At 44.3% G+C, this 24,094-nt stretch overlaps 1 protein-coding gene across 1 annotated transcript; it reads left to right on the top strand.

Annotated features, from left to right (window-relative positions):
* Positions 1 to 5,884: 5,884 nt before the first annotated feature.
* On the top strand, positions 5,885 to 16,544 carry LYG2 (lysozyme g2). Its single transcript, XM_043918614.1, has 6 exons — positions 5,885 to 6,126; positions 7,817 to 7,888; positions 10,324 to 10,464; positions 11,233 to 11,429; positions 12,336 to 12,474; positions 14,338 to 16,544. The coding sequence occupies exons 1-6, from the start codon at positions 6,015 to 6,017 to the stop codon at positions 14,454 to 14,456; spliced, it is 780 nt and encodes a 259-aa protein (XP_043774549.1). The 5' UTR covers positions 5,885 to 6,014; the 3' UTR covers positions 14,457 to 16,544.
* Positions 16,545 to 24,094: the final 7,550 nt, after the last annotated feature.

Below are 24,094 nucleotides of genomic sequence, written 5' to 3' on the forward strand. Positions count from 1 at the left end.
ATACTCACAACTCATTTATTTTGCACCTGGAAGTTTGTACCTCTGACTCCCCCTCATCTAATTCTTTTCACCTACTACCCATTCTCCCTCTGGAACACATATTTGTTTTCTGTTTCTATAACTCTGTGGGCTTTAAAAAAATTTTTTTTTATATTTTTTACTGGGGGCATAGTTGATTTACAATGTTGTGTTAGTATAACTGTTCTGTTGTGTTTTTTCATTTGTTTATCTTTTTAGATTCCATGTATAAGCAAAATAATGCAGTATTTGTCATTCTATGATTGATGTATTTCACTTAACATAATACCCTCTGGGCTTCCCAGGTGGTGCTAGCAGTAAAGAATCTGGCTGCCAGTGCAGGAGACATTAAGAGACACAGGTTCGGTCCCTGGGTCAGGAAGATCCCCTGGAGGAAGGCATGGCAACCTACTCCAGTATTCTTGCCTGGAGAATCTCAAGGACAGAGGAGCCTGGCAGGCTACCATCCATAGCGTCACAAAGAGTGGGATACAACTGAGGCAACTTAGCACAGCACAGCACGTTACTCTCTTGGTTCAGCCGCTCAGTCGTGTCTGACTCTTTGCCACCCCATGGACTGCAGCACACCAGGCCTCCCTGTCCATCACCAACTCCCGGAGCTTACTCAAACTCACGTCCATTGAATCAGTGATTCCATCCAACCATCTCATCCTTCTCTTCCCACCTTCAATCTTTCCCAGAATCAGGGTCTTTTCCAAGGAGTCAGTTCTTCGCATCAGGTGGCCAAAGAATTGGAGTTTCAGCTTCATTATCAGTCCTTCCAATGAATATTCAGGACTGATTTCCTTTAGGATTGACTGGTTGGATCTCCTTGCAGTTCAAGGGACTCGCAAGAGTCTTCTCCAACACCACAGTTCAAAAGCATCAATTCTAGCTTTCTTTATAGTCCAAATCTCACATCCATACATGACCACTGGAAAAACCATAGCTTTGACTAGACGGATCTTTGTTGGCAAAGTAATGTCTCTGCTTTTTAATATGCTGTCTAGGTTGGTCATAGCTTTTCTTCCAAGGAGCAAGCGTCTTTTAATTTCATGGCCACAGTCACCATCTGCAGTGATTTTGGAGCCCAAGAAAATAAAGTCTCTCACTGTTTCCATTGTTTCCCCATCTATTTGTCATGAAGTTATGGGACTGGATGCCATGATCTTAGTTTTCTGAATGATGAGTGTTAAGCCAGCTATTTCACTCTCCTCTTTCACTTTCATCAAGAGGCTCTTTAGTTCCTCTTCACTTTCTGCCATAAGGGTGGTGTCATCTGCTTATCTGAGATTATTGATATTTCTCCCGGCAATCTTGATTCCAGCTTGTGCTTCATCCAGCCTGGCATTTCTCATGATGTACTCTGCATATAAGTTAAATAAGCTGGTGACAATATACAGCCTTGATGTACTCCTTTCCCGATTTGGAACCAGTCTGTTGTTCCATGTTCAGTTCTAACTGTTGCTTCCTGACCTGTGTACAGATTTCTCAGGAGGCAGGTAAGGTGGTCTGGTATTCCCATCTCTTTCAGAATTTTCCACAGTTTGTTGTGATCCACACAGTCAAAGGCCCACAAGATAGCAGAGTAAAAAGATGTGTGCTTATCTTCTCCTGCAAGAACTCAAAAATTACAACTCACTTTCTCCTCAACCTCCCATGTTTATTCCCTCTCCTAGATCCAGACACACTTGACTTACCAGCTCCAGAAGATGGTGGGAACCAGAGGAGATCTCATTGATCATCTGGTCTCATCCAACTTTTTGACTCTATAAATGGGAAAGTAGAGTCTGCACTGTTGGCTACTCTCAGCTGGTTAGTGGAGTATCGGAGACTGGGAGCTGGGTCTCTAGACGTCCAGGCCAGGGTTCCTTCTGCCAGAGGCTACCAGAGATTTGCTATATTGTGAAGTTTGAGAGGCAGACAACTGATTGGAAGGGTCATGAGGTCAGGGGACTGGTCATAGAGTTCTGTTTGCACAGCAAGGACATTGCATGCATGTAGAGTGTATTTTTATTTTGGAAGCCTGGGGACTGAGGGAGATTATAGCAGGTGACAAGTTCCCCTCAAGCCCCTTCTGGCAGCATGAATACAACTCATGTGCAGAGTCATTTTTGGCATCACTATGAAGAGATGGAGAATCATTCAGTAAATTCAGTAAATTCCTTTCAAAATACCAAAAATTACTAAGATCACCCAAAAATTACTAAGAAGCTCCAATACTTTGGTTACTTGATGTGAAGAGCCAACTCATTGAAAAAGACCCTGATGCTGGGAAAGATTGAGGGCAGGAGGAGAAGGGGATGACAGAGGATGAGATGGTTGGATGGCATCACTGACTCAATGGGCATGAGTTTGGGCAGACTCCTGGATATAGTAGAAGACAGGCTACCCTGGCGTGCTGCAGTCCATGGGGTCACAGAGTCGGACATGACTGAACAACTGAACAACAACTAAGATCCTCATATGATAGCACTTGGATTTCATCATCCATTGGGTCAGTAGATTGCAATGGTTAAGAACTAGGCTTTAGAACTTCCCTGGTGGTACAGTGAATAAGAATCAGCCTGCCAGTGCTGAGTACATGGGTTTGATCCATGGTCTGGGAAGATTTCACATGCTGCAGAGCAGCTAAGCCTGTGTGCCACAACTACTGAAGCCTGTGCTCCTAAAACCTGTGCTCTGCAACAAGAGAAGTCACAACAATGAGAAGCCCATGCCCCATGGCAGAGAGTGAGCCCCCACTTGCAGCAACTAGAGATAGCCTGTGCAACAATGAAGACCTAGCACAACCAAAAATAAATAAATGAATGAATAAAAAAAGAATTAGGTTTTAGGGAATGTAAATTGGTGCAGCTGCTATGGAAAACAGTATGGAGGTCCCTCAAAAAATTAAAACTAGAGTTGCCATATTATCCAGAAATTCCACTTCTGGGGATATAGTCAGAGAAGACTATAATTTGAAAAGATATATGCACCCCAGTGTTCATAGTAGCACTCTGAACATAGCACATACAATAGCTATGACATGAGACAACCTAAATGTCCATTGACAATGAATGGAAAAGAAGATGTGGTGCATACATACAGTGGAATACTACTCAGCCATAAAGAAGAATGAAATAATGCCATGTACAGAAACACAGATGAACCTAGAGATTATCAAACTAAGTGAAGTCAGATGGAGAAAGACAAATAATCATATATCTCTTATGGATAGAATCTAAAATATGACACCAGGAATTCCCTGGTGAGAATTAGGTTAGGACTCCAAGCTTTCACTTCTGAGGGTGTGGGTCCAATCCCTGGTTGGGGAACTAAGATCCCACAAGCTGTGCAGCCAAAGTAATAAAAATAATAAATGACACAAATTTATCTATGAAACAGGAACAGACTTCACAGACATAGACAGAAAACTTGTGGTTGCCAAGCAGGCAGTAGGGAGTTTAGGGTTAGCAGATACAAACTATTATATGTAAAATGGATAAACAACAAGGTCCTACTGTATAGCACAAGGGATTATAATCAATATCCTGTGATAAACCATATTGGAAAAGAATATGAGAAAGAATGTATATATGTATAACAGAATCATTTTGCTATATGGCAGAATTAACATGGCAGTGTAAATCAACTATACTTCAATAAAATAATTTTTTTTAAAAAGAGTTAGGCTTTAGAGTGCAACCGATCTGGGTTCAGGCCTAGGCTGTACCCCTTACTACTATTCCACTAGGCTTGCGGTACAAGCTCAATGCATGTTAGCTACCGTTGCTGTTGATGGAGAGGAGGTACAGTGACAAGTGGACATTGAGGATACGCTGACTCATACTCATTTGTATTTAAAAATTACAACAGGATCTACTTGAATGACTGGTAAATATCTGTGACTGGAATTATTTACTCAGACCACAGATAACGCTTTGTGTGCAAACTGGTTGATTTGAGCCTGTTAGGGTAATCACTCTCTGGGGTCATTGGACCACGGTGCCAGTACCTCTGATGCAGTAGAAGAACGTGGATGTTGGAATTTTACAGTCCTGGGTTCACATCCCAGCTTTGCCATGTCCTACATGTGTAACCTTTGATAAGTTGCTTAACTTCTCTGAGTCTCATTTTCCTCATCTCTAAAATAAAGGATAATACTGACCTCACAAGGTCATTGGGAGGATCAAATGATACAATGTCCATAGCAACCTAGTGGACAACGGGTGTCAAATAAATGCTCATCTGTAGTCTCATAACTTGGGCAAAGCTTCATAATCCACATGAGTTTGAAAGCCATTTTTTAAACTGCAGAGGGCCTGGACATTAAGACCTTCCTACCTGGAAGGACTGGAGGCCCCTTCTCTGAAAACAGGGAGAAGAATAAACTCAGCTCCACATTCAACAGTCCTCTCTGTGTTTCATGATTTCTTTTATTCTCTAGAGACAGCTTCAGCCTCTACCCCGTATCTCTTACCTAATTTAACTCTACTCTACTTGTTCTTCTCACTTTCTTGATCTTTCTCCTTACTCCTAGCTGGTAACCCCACAGAAGCCCAGGCACTGGGAAGGCTATGAGCTGGTGCCACCGTCACTGGTGGTAGCCCACGCATTCCCGAGGGCCACGTGGGAGCAGCTGGACCCACGCCAAACCAGTGTGTGAAGAGTGGCCCTGACGGCGAGATTGACAGCAGTGGTGGGGCAGGGCCCGCACGAGTCATCTTCCTGATGGCTGGGGCAGGAGCACCATCAGTCAGGACAGCCCCACCCTTCTTCCCTGGAATGCAAGGCTGGAGGCTGGTGTGAAGGGCAGACCCTTCTACAAACCAGAGGCGGATCCGGGCAGCAGCTAGTGCAGTGGGTGGAACAGAGATCAGCTTTTCCCAGGAGGTGTGGTTGCTCACTGCCAGGGAGCCTGGAAGTCACCTGTCTCCTGCCCAGTCTCCCTCACACCTCTGTTCACCTGGGGGTGAATGAAAGGGTGTGTACAGTCTTAGAGACTTCTCACACTGGTGGCAGCATCCATGTCAGACTCTCCTCCCCTCTGGGAAATGTACTTTGCCCAGGACTTCCCTGGTGGTCTATTGGTTAAGAATCTGCCTTCCAAGGCAGGGGATGTGGGTTCCATCCCTGGTCAGGGAACTAAGATCCCACAAACTGCGAGGCAACTAAGTCCCTGTGCCAAAACTAAAGAGAGGCCTGAGTGCCACAACAAAGACCCAGTGCAGACAAAAAAAAAAAAAGAACATCCCTTCCACTTCCTGTTTCTGGAGCTGCACAATGAGCTCCATCTCTTCCTACAAATCAGTATGAAGATAGTCCATCCTCGAAGAAATGTTCATCCCTGGCCAAATTTTGTTTTCACATTTCTTCAGAAGTTTGGGAAACCAGTACCCATGCTTCTAGTCCCTGGCTTTTCACTGACATCACAAGAGCAGGCAGAAACTCTTAGATGTGCTTGTCAGAGGCAGAATTGGAGCAAAGAGCCAAAAGGACCATGTGACTGTGGAATGAAGAACAAAAAGCAGGAGGCTTAGCATTTCAGGGAAACAAGCCAAGAGTGGCAGCTGCTAGAATTTCCTATTTATTTATCTTTTTTAGGCTAATTATCTGTTTCTTGTTCTCACATTCAGAAGATGTTTGCCTCGCATAATTTTAGAAACCCAGAAACACTCCACCAAATATATACCTCCAGTACAACTTGGGGGTTCATTAGATTAATTGATTAATAGTGGTTAATGTATGCTTTTAAATCCTTTTATTAAAAGGGCCACCTAGCCCGAGTACCATTATAATCAGGCCTAATGAGGTCAGTGGTTTATAGAGAGGGCTTTAAAGCATATATAAAGCTCCTCCCAGATTGGAGGTACAGGATGAAGGTGAGAGAGGCGGGCAAGTGTGCATGCTGGTGTTTAAAAGCTCCTCCACAGCGCAAGAGCTGCACTGAAGGCGGTGGATTGAAGCCAGGAAGACGGAAATTTGCTCATGGATTTTCGAACTGAAACCAACCTATGTTACAGGACCAAGGCCACCACTGTGTAAAGTCCGGACAGGTTGCTGCTGAGTTCAGAAGACCTTCTCAAACAGAGACGAGAGATTTTTCTCTGCAAAGTCCCAAACCAGGTTAGTCCTAGCTTTATTTTGTTTTTTAATTGGAGTCTAATTGCTTTGCAATGCTGTGTTAGTTTCTGCCATACAATGAAGTGTATCAGCTACAAGTATACATACGCCCCCTCCCTAGCAAGCCTCCCCAACTTCCCCCAATCCCACTCCTGTAGGTCATAGACCCCAGGGAGCGCCCTGTGCTGTAGAGCAGGTTTCCACCAGCTGTCTGAGCTACACACGGCAGGGTGTACATGTCAGTCCTAATCTCCCAGTACAGCCAGTCTGGAGAGCAGTTTAGAGTCCTAGCCTTGTTCTCTCTTGTAAAACACATGAGCTGCTTTTTGAATGAAACCAAGGATTGAGCCCATGGAGGAAGAATGGAGCGCAGCAAACCTCTTCTGAGTCATGATCTCCAAGGTTCCTCTTATCAAAAGTGGTTTCTTCTGATTTTCTAAGGAGACTAGTACAAGAATAGGAACAAAATTGTGGTGTGACCTTGTTTGGAGATGGATGGGAGTGTGTGTGTAGGTAACATATGTAAGTAGTTGTTCATATACTCCTGTGATGATCAAGAGGGGTGGAACAGGAGGGTGGGAGGGAGGCTGAAGAGGGAGGGGATATATGTATACCTATGCAGATGGTGACTGCAGCCATGAAATTAAAAGACGCTTGCTCCTTGGAAGAAAAGTTATGACCAACCTAGACAGCATATTAAAAAGCAGAGACATTACTTTGCCAACGAAGGTCCGTCTAGTCAAGGCTATGGTTTTTCCAGCAGTCATGTATGGTTGTGAGAGTTGGATTATAAAGAAAGCTGAGTGCCGAAGAATTGGTGCTTTTGAACTGTGGTGTTGGAGAAGACTCTTGAGAGTCTCTTGGACTACATGGAGATCCAACCAGTCCATCCTAAAGGAATTAGTCCTAAATATCCATTGGAAGGACTGATGTTGAAGCTGAAACTCCAATACTTTGGTCACCTGATGCAAAGAACTGACTCATTTGAAAAGACCCTGATGCTGGGAAAGATTGGAGGTGGGAGGAGAAGGTGATGACTCAATGGACATGAGTTTGAGTAAGCTCCGGGAGTTGGTGATGGAGAGGCCTGGCGTGCTGCAGTCCATGGAGTCGCAAAGAGTCGGACATGACTGAGCGACTGAACTGAACTGACCTGATGACTGATTTGGGCTTCCTTGGTGTTCAGAGGTAAAGAACCTGCCTACCAAAGCAGGAGAAGTAGGTTAGATCCCTGGGTCAGGAAGATCCCTTGGAAGAGGAAAGGGCAACCCGCTCTAGTATTCTTGCCTGGAAAATCCCACAGACAGAGGAGCCTGGTGGGGCTACATTCCTGGGGCTGCAAGAGTTGGACATGTCTTAGTGAATAAACAGCAACAACATGGTTGATTCAGGTCACTTTATAGCAGAAACCAAAACAACATTGTAAAGCAATTATACCCCAGTTTTTAAAAATAAATTAAAAAAAAAAGATGTTCATGGGCTCAGGTCAGTATAAAATCTGGTTAAAATGAGTTGGGAGTTAGTGCTTAGGATAGAGTGATCCAATGAACTGAGTCTATGAGAATAATATCTTGGAAACAAAAAAAAAGGTCACTGAATTGAAAAGAAACTTTTTTTAAGAAAATCAAAATTAGTTTCTTTAGGAAACTTTCAAGTTTTAAAATTAACCAGTTTCTCTTTTGAATCACCACAGGTGCTGGAGGATACGAGTCACCACCTACCATGCTATATTTTGCCCTGTTTGGGGGCCTTTTTGTCCTCATTGGTAAGGCCTTGATTGACGTTTATCACTGTTTGCAAGGTGTCCACAAAAACATCTCTCCCCATCCAGCCCAGTCATAAATCAGAAATGGCTGTGATTATATGTCATGGGGTTGGGGGTGGGCTCTCCTGACAGGCCCAGCCATGAGTCAGCTGCTTATTTCTATAATTAAGAGTGTTTTCTTGCCAAGTAAGTGGAGGTGTTATCAGTGGGAGATTATGGAACCGTGCTTTGTGAGGCAAGACACATGAAGGAAAACCGTCAATTCTGGACAGTAAATAAGAGTTATATGAGTAAATAGAAAAAATTCTAGCCTGGGAGGAGTTTAGAAGAAAAAGTTCACATTCAGTCAGTATGATGCAACCAAAAAGGCATCTGGGGAGGTACAGGACAGTGGAAGTGCTTCCCAGGTGGCACTGGTGGTAAGGAGCCCACCTGCCGATGCAGGAGACAAGAGAGATGCAGGTTCAATCTCTTGGTCGGGGAGATTCTCTGGAGGAGGACATGGCAATCCACTCCAGTACTCTTGCCTGGAGAATCCCATGGACAGAGGACCCTGGCGGGCTACAGTTCATAGGGTTGCAAAGAGGCGATTATATAACATAAATGACTTAGCATGCATGCATGCTAGGAGTTTTTGTTTTTCATTTTTTAGAATGTCTTTTTCTCTATTTGATGTAATTTATTTTATTATAGAAATATTCATAAGATCAAAATAGACTTCAAGAGTGGAGTGGGGAGGTCAGTTAAGAGGCTGAACATTAAACCAGACCAGTCACGATGCTGGTTTTGGCTATTGTGTTAGCAGATGTGATGAGAAGTGGTCAGATTCTGGATGTATGCTTTCTGTCTGCACCCTCACTCTCAAACCCCATGCGTCAAATTTTTTAAAATTAATTAATTTATTTTAATTGGAGGCCAATTACTTTACAATCCATGCTTCAATTTTACATGTGATCTGTGTCGTGGGACTCTGTCCATTCATTCACTCATATGTGTTTCACACACACCCTGTAGGCACGAACACTGTAAAACACCAAGGGCCAAGAGGGGAGTCAAGGTGATGCTCCTGCTCTCCGCCTCACATGGGAATCCACACAGCTTAAAGAAATGTAAGGGCTTTGCTGGTTTATGCTGCGTCTATAATCTAGATAGGCTTTCTCAGCATCCCCAGTTTATTTGATAGTTTCACTCTCTGCCATTTTGGTTCATTTTTTAATTCCTTTTTTGTCTGTTTGTAGATGGGAGAGAGAAGATTATGCCTGTATTTTTTATTTGTTTTGATGAGTTTTGCTGTTTAAAAATCACATACTTGTGAAGAGTTAATCTTTAGAGTTGCTTTGCTTTCCTTTGAAGATAAATATTACCTACTTATCTGCCTACCAATGCGGGAGACATGGGTTTGATCCCTGGGTTGGAAAGATCCCCTGGAAAAGGAAATGGCAATCAGCTCCAGTATTCTTGCCGGGGAAATCCCATTGACAGAGGAGCCTGGTGGGCTACAGTCCACGGGATCACAAAAGAGCCAGGCATGATTTAGTGACTAAAGATTTGCAAGGAAGAGTTCCACTGACTTTGTGCCTAATTCTAAGAAAGCCTCTAGAATTTATACTGTCTGGTTAATCAGAACTAGATCTATGGGAAAAGGGTAAAATCAACCTCTCTAGTTAAAAACACCATTCACTACACTAAGTGAAACATAGGTTTTTACAGCAAATGTTTTAACAAATATAATTTCTTACAAAAAAATTTGTGGTCTTAAGGCACAATTCAGTCATCCTAAGAACTACTAGAAGAAACTTTTCAACTTATAGACAAGCTTCTTATCTCCTTCAGTAAATAGAAACTCACTTCATAATGACAAAATAAAAAATAAGAATAGATTTAACTTAAATTTTATGGTAAGTTAAATTTTATTTCCAAGTTTCTTAATTAGACTTAGATAGAAACTCAACTTCGCAGTAAAATGATATCAAATTACTAAGTGAATGATACCCTTCTTTCTTTAAGTGAATGATACTCTTCTTTCTTATCTTCTTAAACGAAAGTCATTATGAATTCAGATGTTTACATTTCCAAAAGCGCTTGTGTCAGAGGTACCTGAAAAATGTTCTCCAAGTTTTTACTTAAAATTTTATTGGCAGTTTTCATTCTGATGAAGATTGCAGCAAATGTTTTTGAGACCTATAAGAACTGATTGTCATAATACTTTGGACAATGTTTAAAATTAAGGGTAGTATTCAACTTTTTTAAGGTTGAACTAGAGTGGGAAGGGGGAATCTTCTGTTCTGTTGTGTCTAGTGAGCCATTCTGGGGTTTGGAGAGGGGTTTGGGAGGATTAAGCCTATGGCTTTGCCATTGGTTTAGTAATACTCGTAAGAGCAACTTGAGCAGTATTTCCTTGAAGGCTTCATGTGAATTACCATTCTGCCCTACAGGCACGTCTAGGGGCTCACACACCTTCACTCACACAATGAGTCCTCGCCTGCACTTCCGCCTGTACCATGGCTGCTACGGCGACATCATGACCATGGACACCCCTGGTGTTCCCTGTGATAACACCAGGCTGATTGCCTGCGGTGAGTGTGAGGCCATGCCAGCATCTGGCTAGCCTCCTTTCATCATTCTCAGATTCTTTCTTAGGAAGTAGCTTAGTTTTGAGAAGTTCATTTTTATAGCTGTATTATCAAAATTAAAAACTAGAGGAAAACAGAATCCTGACCCATCTAACAAACTTCTTCTGTTTTCCCTTCATCCTTTCCAAACCTGATCCAGATGGCGTTATTTCTACATATTAAAATGATTGCTTAAGTAAAATGTCAAATTCTAGCTTTGTTTTTTGGTTTGTTGTTGTGTTTACTTCATGTTACAACATGAACGTTTGAGGCAAGGCTCTCTGTATGTCCTCTCTTGGTCTTCTGTTCCGAAGACTTCTTACGTTGTCTCAGCATTAGCATGTCAGAGTTTGAAGTAACTGCAAGGTCAATCTAATCCTACCTTCCCAATTTACAGATCAGACAACTGAGGCTTAGCAAGGAGGAGGGACTTCCCAAGGTTCCAGGGCTAGGTAGTAGCAGAACCAGACTCAAACTTAGGTTGGCTGACTTCACGTCCAAGACTTCCCCTCTTGCACCAAATGTGGGAGAAAACAGAAGAAAAATAAAGAAAGTGGAAGTGGTATCCATCTGGGGCTATGGACCTTTCCGGGTTTATGCAGAGATCAAAAATGTCCTAAAACGGTTGTCCCAAGCCTGAGGGGCTACAGTCAGGAGCTGTGGCTAACTTATTAAACTGAAAAAGAGTTCTCTTATGAAGTGGACAACACCGTTTATTTTCTATTGACGCAGGCATCCGTGGTTCTGAGATGTTTGCGGAGATGGATTTGAAGGCCTTACAGTCTTACCAAATTCTGATCAAAGAAATTGGACTGCGGCACTGCGTGGACCCTGCTCTCATTGCAGCCATCATCTCTAGAGAAAGTCACGGTGGAACCACCCTGCTGGATGGCTGGGACCACACAGGACTGAAGTTTGGCCTGATGCAGGTACTCAACCAGAAGCTTTCCACCAGCCCACTCCATCCTTCCTCATGGATTGTTTGCATTTATCCTAGGCTTTAAAACACTGGTACTTGCATGGTTTCTGCTGGTAATTCTGTAACATGTCAAGATATACCAGTTATTTGATATCTTTAAAAAAGTATCTTACAGGTTTTATAACTACAATTTGCAATGAATACTATGCAATGCACTTAAATTGAGAAAATCTTATAAAAAAAGGGCACTATTACCAGTATCCACTTGAGGTTCGTGAAATAGTAAATTTCATCCATGTAGATCAAAACATTATAATGAAGTCCTACTTGAACCAAATTGTTCATTAGGCAATTTGGAGGAAGGGGACCCAAATTTTCAGAATATTTTCTTCCAGGCTTTTATTATTGTATTTACTTTTAAATTCATATTTAATTATTTTTTGGCTGTGTCACACAGTTTGTAGGATCTTTGTTCCCTGACCAGGGATTGAACCTGGGCCCCAGAAGCGAAGTCACCAAATCCCAACCACTGGACCACCAGGGAATTCCACCAGGCTTTATTTTGAATGGTCTGAGAAACCCAGACTTCCAGTCTCCCCACTTAGAAAAAAGATATTTTTGACTGTAAATATCTAGGCTTTGGGTGCTCATTATTTGTTTTAAAACAACTTTTTCCTTTATTTATTTGTTAATATTTGAGTACTTAACTAAAACTATGCCACACCCAGTTCTCCCAAATCTCACTTTGTTTTTCAGACTCTTTCCTATGAAAGAAAGGACATTTAGAATTGATTCCGTGGAAACAGACAAGGGGCAAGGCGGTGCCCATGACCTTGAACATAAGGAATAGAAATCAGGACAGCAGAAACCTGTGTTGCTCCAATCAGATGCTGACATTCTTATCTGAATTTTCTAGCTTGATAAAAATATTCATCGTCCTGTTGGTACCTGGGATGGCAAAGAACACCTTTTGCAGGCTGTTGGGATTCTCACAGACAGAATTAAGGCAACCCAGAAAAAATTCCCCAGCTGGAGTGCGGCTCAACACCTCAAAGGTAGGCCGGATGTGCAGTGCTCTGTTTAGAGAGTGGTGAGTAAGAGCCCTGAAGGCCTGTGTGCCCTGGGCATTCCTGGGCCTGTGCCCACCGGGGCAACTCTGGGCCTGGGAGGAGCCTGAACGCTCTCTGAAGCACTGAGCTCCCTGGAGTGGTCTTCTTTTCTGCTTCCGTTTCCTTCTGCCAGACGTTGGGGTTCCTTTTACATCTCTCCCTGGTTCTCCTTTTTTTTTTTTTTTTTTTTGGTTCTCCTTTTTTAAAAAACATTCATTTATTTATGGCTGCACTGGGTCTTCGTTGCTGCATGCAGGATTTTCTCTGGTTGTGGCAACTGGAGGCTACTCTCCAGCTGTGGTGCACAGGCTTCTCGCTGTGGAGGCGTGGTGGGCGGGCTCTCGGCATGCAGGCTTCAGAAGTCGCAGCACGTGCGCTCAGTAGCTGTGGCTCCGGAGCTCCAGAGCACAGGCTCAGTAGTTGTGGTTCACAGGCTTAGTTGCTCTCATGGCATGTGGGATATTCCAGGACCAGGGATCAAACCCGTGTCCCCTGGCTTGGCAGGGGATTTTTAACCACTGGACACCAGGGAAGTCTTCTCATTGGTCCTTGAGCCACTGAGTGATGCCCTGAAGGTTAGTGTGATTGTTTAAAAGAATGTTTGCCTTTCTCTGATGGGTTTTTTTCCCCCTGGTGCAAGAAACTGTTGCACACTTTCTGAACTGTTGGAATACATGTTCACCCCGTGAGCACCCTCAGTGACAGCAGGGCTCTAAGTATCATGATGTGTCCAGGGAAAGATGCCTTCTAGGCTGATCACAGACCACCTCAGGTTCACTGTCTCCCAGACCGAATTAACTCACTTTGCCTGCTTGCTTAGTCATACCCGACTCTTTTCAACCCCACGGACTGTAGCCCACCAGGCTCCTCTGTCCATGTGCTTTCCCAGGCAAGAATACTGGAGAGGGTTGCCATTTCCTTCTCCAGGGAATCTTCCCAACCCAGGGATCCCACATCTCTTGTGTCTCCTGCATTGGCAGGTGGGTTTTTTACCAGCTGAGCCACAGGGAAGCAAATTAACTCACTAGCCTCCCATTATACATTTGCTTTTTCTTCTGTATTTTCTGTCTCTGTGGAAGGCACCATAATATATCCAGTCATCCTGGCCAGAACAACCAGATTGTTTTCTGAGGTTCCCTGGTTCCTTCTCCTTTTACATCCAACCATACCTCCTTTGGACCCATCATATGCACGTACCTCTCTCCTTCCACACTTTACAGCCTGATTTTTGAATAAACAGTTTCTATATTCTATTTCAATGTCCTAGGAGGCAGGGATCAGGACCAGGGGTCTTTTTCTCTAGACATCCAAGAAGAGCATGGTTATGTTAAACACATGAGTAACTATTGAAGATTAACCTCCTAGGGTATATAACACACACATGCACACTGCACGCATACCCGTACAAAGAAATGAGCATGTCTCGGGCATCACTGTGCAGCTTGCAAGTCAGCGTGGCACCCTTCCTGGTGCACAGTAGTTGCTTAAAAACATTTACTGAATGAATGAGTGAGTGAATAAATGAGTTATTGAATGACTGAGACAATGTTACAAGTATTCTCAGAGTGAAGATTGGTAAAGAAATGAGAAGCAAATCTGACTTATGCAGCAAGAAAACAAAAGCCTCTAGAAAAAGAGAAACAGAAGGAAAGCAATCTGGAATTTTCTCAGTGACTCTTGAGGAAATAGATCATTTCAGGACGGGAAGAAGGGGGAAAGAAGATCTGGGACTGTGCTTTTGGAGATTTGCTCATAGCTTACTTCTGCTGAAAGTTAATTTTTCAACCTGAACCTCTGGTTTCATTTCAGGTGGTCTCTCAGCCTTCAAGTCAGGAACTGAAGTCATTGCCACCTCCGCAGACATACAGGCTGACTATGTCAATGATATTTTAGCCCGAGCTAAATTCTATAAGAAACACGGCTTCTAGACAAAGCTCCATGGTTAGGCCAGGCCGGTAGGTACTCATACGGCCCCTTTGAGGATTTGATAAGGTTGTGTTGTACCCAGTGCTGGCAAAGGAATGGTTACACTTAAGACAAAAAATCCATTTCCTACTCTTCTTCATGCAAATAAACATAAAAAAAGGAAAATCCCCCCAGTTCACATTATGGTTCCCATGAGATATATGTAGATATATGCATAATTACTGTGCAGTAAAAGTGAATATCATAGTAAGTGATATATTCTTACCATATTCTTAGGAATAAGTCTACCTATTCCAGCAGGGCCTCATTTTAGCCCACGATTTTTCTTTTCTTGACTACACCACACGGCATGTGGGATCTTAGTTCCCTGAGGAGGGATCGAACCTGTGCCCCCTGCACAGAGTCTTAACCACTGGACCACCAGGAAGTCCTAGCTCATGATTTCAATGCCCACCTACTCCCTGTCTTACCAGAATTACTAAGAAGAGAGCCTGACCTGAGCCTTGGACCTCCTCCCAGCATCTGCTCAAGCCCCTAGAGCTTTGCTTGTGAGGGATGCCTGACTCATAAGCCAACCTGGGAGATGGTGGAGAAACCGTCGAATTCCCAGGGTGGAATTCGAGCTCCCTGGGCACCTGAGAGCCAACCTCGGTGAAGCTAATCCTCCTCAAGGGATGTACAACGCATCCCTCAGGCCCACTCCTGCCTCCTATGTCTTCTTCCTCTTATTTGCTGAAGATCCAGCGACTGGCTTCTCTTCTTCCCTTTTTTGTCAGTAGTTGCTGCCACATGCTCTTTCAAGGGGTCAATTCTCCACAAAACGTGGCTGAAGATAAGCATATTGGGCCTGAATTTGTTATGGTTCTTGGGTGCAAGTAAAAGCCAATCCTTGAAATTTTAAACAATAAAAGGAAATTACTGAAAGACTATCAAAAGGCTCACTGGGCCAATGAGAAGACCAAAGACAAGAAGAGGAACCGGGCAATTCTGGACTCTGGGTAGCAGGAACCAGCTGACCATGCTTTGTAGCACCCCACTGCATGACTGAACTAGTGCGCTCACTGCATAAATGAACTCCAACACCTTTTTCTCCCATCCTTTCACCACTCTGTTTCACTTTCATCATCCAAGGAGAGAGACTCTGATGGACTATCTCAGATCATACACATACCTAGGGGCTGGCTGCTTTGCTTTTTGGTCTTGCTCAGACCACTACCATGGAGAAGAGACATTCCTCCTGAAGGAAACCTCAGGTAGAGTGTGGCTTTTACTTCCATACTCAGGAGAAAACACCAGTAACGTGTTGGATTGTAAAGTTCTCAAAGTCCCTGCTGATAGGGTCCCTGCTGGGCCTTTGGCTTCCTTCAGAGATGTTTGATGAATGTTTCTAAGAATCACTTATTTTTCTGAGGAGGAATCAAAATCATACCCACCTGACTTCCCTGGTCCAGTGGATAAGAATCTGCCTGTCAATATAGGGGGCAGGGGTTCGATCCCTGGTCTGGGAAGATCCCACCCGCTCCAAGACTACCGAGTCTGTGTGCTGCAACTGCTGAGCCCTTGTGCCTCACAGCCTGTGCTCCACAGAAAGAGAAGTCACCGCAATGAGGAGCCCTTGCACTGCAACGAAGAGTAGCCCCCTCTCACCGAGACTAAAGAAAGTCCTCGAGCAGCAACCAAGGCTCAGCACAGCCCAAAAAAACATCATACCCACCTACATCTGAGCCCCCTTGGAGAAAGCCAGGTAAACCCTTCTCTGCTCAATGACCTCTCAACCCTGCCTGAAGATTTGACCCAGGCAGAACTGGGACCCCTGTGTTTCACTAGGGCAGAGCCAATAGTGTGATAGCCCTGCAGTATGCAGGCCAGCATCTTCTATGATCAGATGAGGGCCATGCTGTATCAGCTGTTAAATATTTTGATTATTATCTCTGCAGAGAGGCAATCCAGGACACTCTTTAGACATTCACATTGCTCAAGAGTGATTTTTTCTGTGGGGGAAACCACAAACATGTTCTCCATTTAATTGCAAACTCCTTCAATGTCTCCACTAAAACAATAAAGTACACCCAGATGAGATCATTTCAAAATAATTTAAAAACAAGAAACAGTATGATGACTTATGACTGAAATACCAAATGCTGTAGAGTCCATATTTAAGGTGTCTTAGTTAGGTTACCATAGAAGTAGACCCTGACCCTGACCCTGACCCTCAGGTGCAGGTGATTTATTTGAGTGATGCAGGGAGTGCTGGTATGAAGTGGCTTGGGGATACAGGGAACGGAAGACAACTCATAAAACGTATGTCATCAAGCCGGCTACCACAGTGGGCACTGGAGTTTGGTCCTCCAAGCAAACATCAAGGAATTGTACAAAACACACACTGCAGAATTATCAATATTACACTCTAGGGACAAGGAGCTGAAGTATTTATGCATCAACTTCTAAGAACCATTGACTGAGGTATCTGCCTGTTGAGGGGAGAGCAGTTTAATTCTTTGCTCTTCTGGTCTGCTGTGCAAGTAGGCGGTATACTTATTTGCACTTCCAGGTAGACGTCGACGTGCAGATCCTGGCAGTTGTAAATCAATTAGAATCCTGAAATGTCTAGGGACATAGAAAGGCCCTTGCTTGCGTATGGGGCACTCTCCAGAAAACCTCTCTCTAGCCTGTGATGTTGCTTCAGTTGTGTTCAACTCTTTGCTAGCCTATGGACTGCAGCCCACCAGGCTCCTCTGTCTATGGATTCTCCAGGCAAGAATACTGGAGTGGGTTGCCATGCCCTCCTTCAGGGGATCTTCCCGACCCAGGGATTAAATCAATGTCTCTTATTTCTCCTGCGTGTTCGCTCACTGGTCAGGGAACTAAGATCCTGACTGTCCCCCCAACCCTGAAACAAACCTCACAAATGCCTGAAAGAGAGGTTGACTTTAGTCAAAGGAACACAAAGAAAGGCCTGGCCAATGAGGGAGACAAAACACAAGGAACAAAACACAGATTAAAGTGTGAAAGGAATTATGCCACGTGGACATTCCTGCTGCTTGGGTTCACTCAATACATTCCTCAGAAAAGCTATACTGTTTACTTTTAAGAAGATGAAAGGTTAAAACATGGCTGAAGCTTTAAAAATGTGAAGGGCAGAAAGGGATGGGGAGGCGTGGTTTCTGATTGTGCCTTTGAGGTTAAAACAGGGGTCCCCAACTTCCAGAATCTAATGCCTGGTGATCTGAAGTGGAGCTGATGTAGTAATAGAAATAAAGTGCACAATAAATGTAATGCACTTGAATCATCCTGAAACCACATCCCTACCCCCAGTCCATGGAAACATTGTCTTCCAGGAAACCGGTCCCTGGTGCCAAAAAGGTTAGGGACCACTGTTTTACACGCATCTGCAGGCTCTGGCATCCTGAGAAGGGCTGCACACCGGTAGCCACCGGAATCTGGGTGTGAATTGCTTCTCATTTCTGTTCCACTTGTTTATCTTTTTTGCTGGTTGCCTGGGGTTGAATTCCTATTTGATTGACAAGCTCAAATTTAACAGCAGCAAAGAGTAGCAACACCACTCCAGTGCTTAGCTTTGTCAAATCCATTTTGAGTGTAATTATCACTGAAAGAAAAACAGCTTTTCTCATTTTTAAAAGAATGAAATAACTTGCTGGAGGCTGTTCACTGTCATTTGAAACTAGCAAAACCATATGGAGCCATGACTGTGAGCATCCTGTCTTATCTGTTTGAATATACCAAGTCAATGTTGTGAAAAGCAACAGGTTTGTCTTCCCCAATTCTCTGTGTGGCTCTATTCCTAACCATGTCTTCTCCTATCCTACCTAATTCTCTTTCCCACTATGTCCTTCACTCAGTCTCTCACACTCATGGTCCTTCCCTCTGCAGGATCTATGCTTCTCCACCTGTTCTCCGGGTTGTCTGCCCCTTCTGAACTCCTAGGCCTACACAAACCTCTCCATTTCCTAAGGGTCTTCCCTGGGCTTGGCGTCCCCTCCTGCTGCCTCTATAGCCCAGCCTTCCATCACTACTTCGTGCCCTTTTCCTGTACTGAATTCCAAAATTAAGACAAAGATATGTTACAAAGTGAACTCTCGGTCAAGGTATTTCTATGATGTGCTACTTCCAGCTGAAGGAACTGGAGCCAGAGAATCTGGATTAGCCTTTTCACAGGTAAAGAACAAAAATTCCTTATCACTTACAGCTTTGAGGAGGTTTTTTGGAGTCCTCTCTAAAGAAAAAGAGTTCCCTGCTCAGGTATCCTTTGAGCTTTGTGTCCATGGATTGAAAATAAAAATGACTGATAAAAATTTTGTTCCAATATGTGTTCCTAGCCTTTATTAAAGTTATAGAAAGCATACTAATTAGGTTAAATTGGATTTTGCACACACATTTTTAGTTTCATTTTCTTGCAAAAATATAATTAATGGATCTTAGGATTGTCCTGGGTTCTGGAATGTTTTGACAAGAGTATCTTAGGGGAAGAAGATACATCTTAAGTGCAATACAGTTCTGAAGGTATTGTTGTGGGGTTTATGAGTGAACAAAACACAGTTTTCCTCACAGTTGCTCAACATCGTGGTGCTTGCGAAGACTTTCCTATATGTGCAGTGCATGGGTTGTTTTAGTTTCTATTATCTATCTTTCTAGCATCTGCCTATGCTCTTATTTACAGAGCAGTGCTAATAGGTAGGGTCTATTACCATGTTGTCTCATATCCTCAGCATTCTTTGAAGACAGATGAAGAGCATGAGGCTCAATGGATGGTTCTGGGCCTTGGGGTCTTCTCAGGGGGATCTGAGAAGAGTGTCCACACTATGGAGATCTGTGGAGGCCTTACCTATCATCACCAGGGAAGACCTCTGAAAGGTCCTGAGGTCTAGTACCCCCAGCGAGAGCAGAGTAGGAGGGGGAAGTTGTGAGAGTCATGGGTGTCTGCAGAGCATGGAAGATGCAACCCGAGGGGAGAGAAGGCTTCTGCTCAAAGAGCAGAGGGGTGAATGTCCACCCGAGAGTGTGTGCTTCAGCAGCAGCTTGGTATACAAAGCGTACATTAGTACCCTTATCAGTAAAGGTGCTACTCATTGAATACTGGTCAATGATGGCAAAGCAATCTTATTCTCTAATGAATGTGAAAGGCGCTCAGTCATGTTCCACTCTTTTCGACCCCAGACTGCAGCCCGCCAGGCTCCCCTGTCCATGGGATTGTCCAGGCAAGAATACTGGAGTGGGTTGCCATTTCCTCCTCCAAGCGATCTTCCTGACTCAGGGGTTGAATCCATGTCTCCTGCATTAGCAGGCATATTCTTTATCACTGAGCCACCAGGGAAACCCCCATAATTGACACATAACACTGTAAGTTTAAGATGTACAGCACAATGATGTGATTTACACATTTTATGAAATGATGATCACAATAAATTTAGTTCACGTCCATCATCTCATGAAGACACATTAAAGAGAAAAAAATTTTAACTTGTGATGAGAACTCTTAGGATCTACTCTCTTACAAGCTTTCAAATACATCATACAGCAGTGTTAACAAGTTATCACATGGGAGGTACATAACCTCCCAGGATTTATTTTCTTATAACTGGAAGTTTGGACCTTTGCCTATGGTAACCACAAATCTGATCTCTTTTCCTATGAGCTGTTTCTTTCTTTTTTTTAAGAGTCCCCATATTAGTGATATCATACACCATTAGTCTTTCTCTGTCTGACTTATTTCATTTAGCATAATGCTGTTAAGGTCCATTCCTGTTGTTGCAAATGACAGAATTTCCTTCTTTTTATGTCTGAATAATATGAGACTTCCCAGGTGGTGTAGTGGTAAAGAAGTGGCCTGCCAATGCAGGAGACATAAGAGACAATGGTTCAATCCCTGAGTCAAGAAGATCTCCTGGAGGAGGGCATGGCAACCCACTCCAGCATTCTTGCCTGGAGAATCCCATGGACAGAGGAGCCTGGAGGGCTATAGTCCAAAGGATCACAAAGAGTCAGACACAACTGCAGTGATTTAGCATGCCATGCTCATTATACAACCACATTTTGTTTATCCATTCAGCCATTGATGGACACTTAGGTTATTTCCATGTCTTGGCTATTGTAAATAAAGCTGCTATGAACACGGGGGTACAGAAGTGATCCCCAGAGACAAAGGGGGTCTACCTGGGGAACAAGTTTGTGTATCTGAGTGTGCTCTGGTGGGGGCTGGAGGATGGTCCAAAAAGACTGTAGTCCAGGGGCACAAAGGGCTCTGGTGGGAAAGAGGGGGGACTAATGACAGAGAAGACCTTGGCAGCCAAGATTAGGAAGCCAGAGGGGATGAGGCGGAGTGAAGAGGGCAAGTGAAGTTTAGGAGGACACAGTGGCTAGGGCATTCTGGAGCAAAGTGGTGAGGCCAGCTGTGGGAGCAGGAAATGCCAGTGAGAAGGGAGGGGCAAAACAAAAGCCAGTGATCAGGTGGGAAAGTGTGTTGGGGCAGGACCCACCGGTGAGGATGGAGACAATGAGGGGAGCCTGGACAGGTGCAGTGAGGGGAAATGGGCCTGTGGAAGGCACTCCAGCAGAGGCTGGGAGACCTTGTAGGGTCCACTGAAAAGGTGGAGGCTGGTGTCAGGGAGGCTCAGAAAGAGGGCTGTGGACACTGAAATGGGAACAGTGGAAGCAGCATCTTCTCCAAGCTCCTCAAACAGCAGAATGCCAGCTCTGGGAGACTCCGTATATGTACACGTATGAAGACACCTCACAGCCAGATAATGACACACGGTTGTTGACAGTGGCCCTTATCAGGAACATCCTTGGGAATGTGGAGGGCAGGGCACAAGCCTCAGACAGGAAGGAAGAGGGGCAGGGTGTCCTGGTAGGGGTAGTGGCACCTGATGGTTACTCCCATCCTGTTTCCTGCACCCTGTTTCTCACCCCCATGGCTGGATCTCATGTTCTCTTCCCTAGAGATTCCCCCGACATGTCAGGCCAAGCCATCCTGAGGGCCTGGAATTGCACCAACCATGCTGGGGAAAGGAATACAGAAAGCAGGGAAGTGATGGATCCTCCTGCACAGAAGAGAAAGTAAGACTTGGACCACTTGAGTTTCTTTCTGGCAAGTTCTCCAAGCAGGGGAACTAGCAGACTGGGTTACCTGCGGTGAAGCTAGAAGCACAGAGATACTCTAAAGAGGTGGAGGCTGAGTGGAATGATCCTAAGGAGAGATCCGAGCAGCTTAGACCCTGAGAGCAACAAGAATTAGCATCAGGGGACTTCCCTGGTGGTCCAGTGGGATCCACCTTGCAATGCAGGCAACTTGGGTCCAACCTCTGGTCAGGGAACTAAGATCCCACATGCTGTGGGGCAACTAAGCCCATGCTGCAACTCTTGAGCCTGTGCAATGCAATGAAAGAACCTGCATGACACAACAAAGTTCCACAACTAAGACCAGATGCAGCCAAAAAAAAAACAAAACAAAACAAAAACAATGGGCATCGAGAGTGCTGGCTCGCCACAGACCAAAAGACACACCTGGAGCTTGGTAAGTTCCCTTTATTGCATCTCAGAAAAAGTTCTTTGGGAAGGACTTTATAGGATTTGGGGTTTTATTAGAGGGTTTTCATGAGTGTTCAAAGAAGTAGGGGTTGCTCAGGATTGGCGCTGTCAGGAGAAAGAGATGGCTCTATGACTGGTGTCTTCATTAACCTCATCTAGAAGGTGAGAGGGAAGAAGTGAGGCTGAACCTGTGTGACAAGCAGCAGCAGCCCCCACGTTACCCAGAGGAGGGGAATGTTCAGTCACTTTTCTGGCTTGAACAATGTTGGTGTTTTCATCTCTGCTCAGACATGATTACACAATGAGCTTATTTCTGTCTTGATCCATCAGTCACAGATGGAGAAGGAAATGTCAACCCACTCCAGTATTCTTGCCTGGAGAAGCCCACCGACAGAGGAGCATGGTGGGCTACAGTCCATGGGGTCGCAAGAGTTGAACACAACTTAGCAACTAAACCACCATCAGTCACAGAGCGGCTTTATCTGATGTTGGTAATTTGTGAAATCACTCCAGCTCCTAGACACACAAAGGTGTGATGGTTCCAAGTCAGCTCCTGACTGTCAGATTTGTTTTTCTCTAATGATCCTCCTTGGCCAAAGACAAAGTCAGACCACAGGCATGAATGCATGACAGCCAGATTTTTCACTTGTCAAGAGTTTGATGATTCAGGGAGTTCCCTGGGGGGTCCAGCGGTTAGGACCACTGGAGGGGGCATGGGTTCCATCCCTGGTTGGGGAACTAAGATCCTGAATGCTGTGGGGTGTGGCAAAAAGAAAAACAAAACAGGAAAGCTTGCCAGGTGAGACCAGGAAGATGTCCAGAGGACACAGTCTTTATTGGACCAGAGCTCATGCCCCCTCTGCTGTCGTAGGATGAGTTGCTGAGTCATCTGATGTGAGAATGCACAGCAGCATTAAGATTTTGGACAGGGTACAAAGACAAAGGATAGAAGGCAGGAGGAGGAGGGGACGGCAGAGGATGAGACGGTTGGATGGCATCACCGACTCAATGGACATGAGTTTGGACAAACTCCAGGAGATAGCGAAGGATAGGGAAGCCTGGCGTGCTGCAGTTCTTGGGGTCGCAAAGAGTTGGACACAACTTAGCAACTGAACAATAACAACAATGACCAACCACAACACAGGCAAGTATCAGAAACCAAAGGATCATGAGTCTTGTGACAAGTCCTGGAAGGCCAGGGTTCCAAATTATAAAACCCAAGCAATGAAAACACTGAAGAGATCCCAGAATCCAGCAGGGTCCCTTACAGAATCAGGTGTTTTATTTATCCTTATATCCACAATTGTGCTTGCCCTGTAGTATGTAATACAACCAGAAATACACTGCTCCACCCCCAACCACCACCAGTTGAGAGGAAATCAAGGTGTTCAAAGGGGCTTTGAGTATCCTGTCTATACTTGTCAGAATTGCTTTGCAGGCAGGTAGGACGTGCAGTGGAAAAACCCTCAGTGGTGTCTTTAAAATTACCCTACCAATGCTGGTCCAATGTTGCTGCTGATTTTCCTCTGCTTTGTGGGTAATATCACAAAACATACTTGCTAAGTTTCACTTTTTATTACGGTCACCTCCTTACATATAGAAAAGCACTTCAATGCTCTTTAATTCTTTGTCAGTTTTGTAGGGCTCCTGTGATGATCAGCACATTTGTTTCTAAAGCATTTCAATGTCACGGACTAACTCGAAATCAGCCACCTAGCCTATCATTATAAATATTTAGTTTTGTTACTAGGCAGATCTGGGAGAGGGCATTGAATGGATATAATTTTTTAAATATTAAACATTTTTTTATTTATTTATGGAAGCACTGGGTCTCTGTTGCTGCACTTGGGCTTTCTCCAGGTGTGGTAAGTGGCGGGCTGCTCTTCATTGTGGTACTCAGGTTTTTCACGGGGGTGGCTTCTCTTGTGGAGCTCAGGCTCTATCTAGGGTGCTCAGGCTTACTTACTCTGTGGCATGTGCGATCTTCTTGCACCAGGGATCCAATCCATACCCCCTGCATTGTCAGGCAGATTCTTAATCTCTGGACCAAGGAAGTCCAGATGGATATAATTTTTGAGGAAAGCTTATATTTCAA

Source organism: Cervus elaphus, chromosome 11, assembly GCF_910594005.1.
Source record: "Cervus elaphus chromosome 11, mCerEla1.1, whole genome shotgun sequence".
In the NCBI taxonomy this organism is placed as follows: Eukaryota; Metazoa; Chordata; class Mammalia; order Artiodactyla; family Cervidae; genus Cervus; species Cervus elaphus.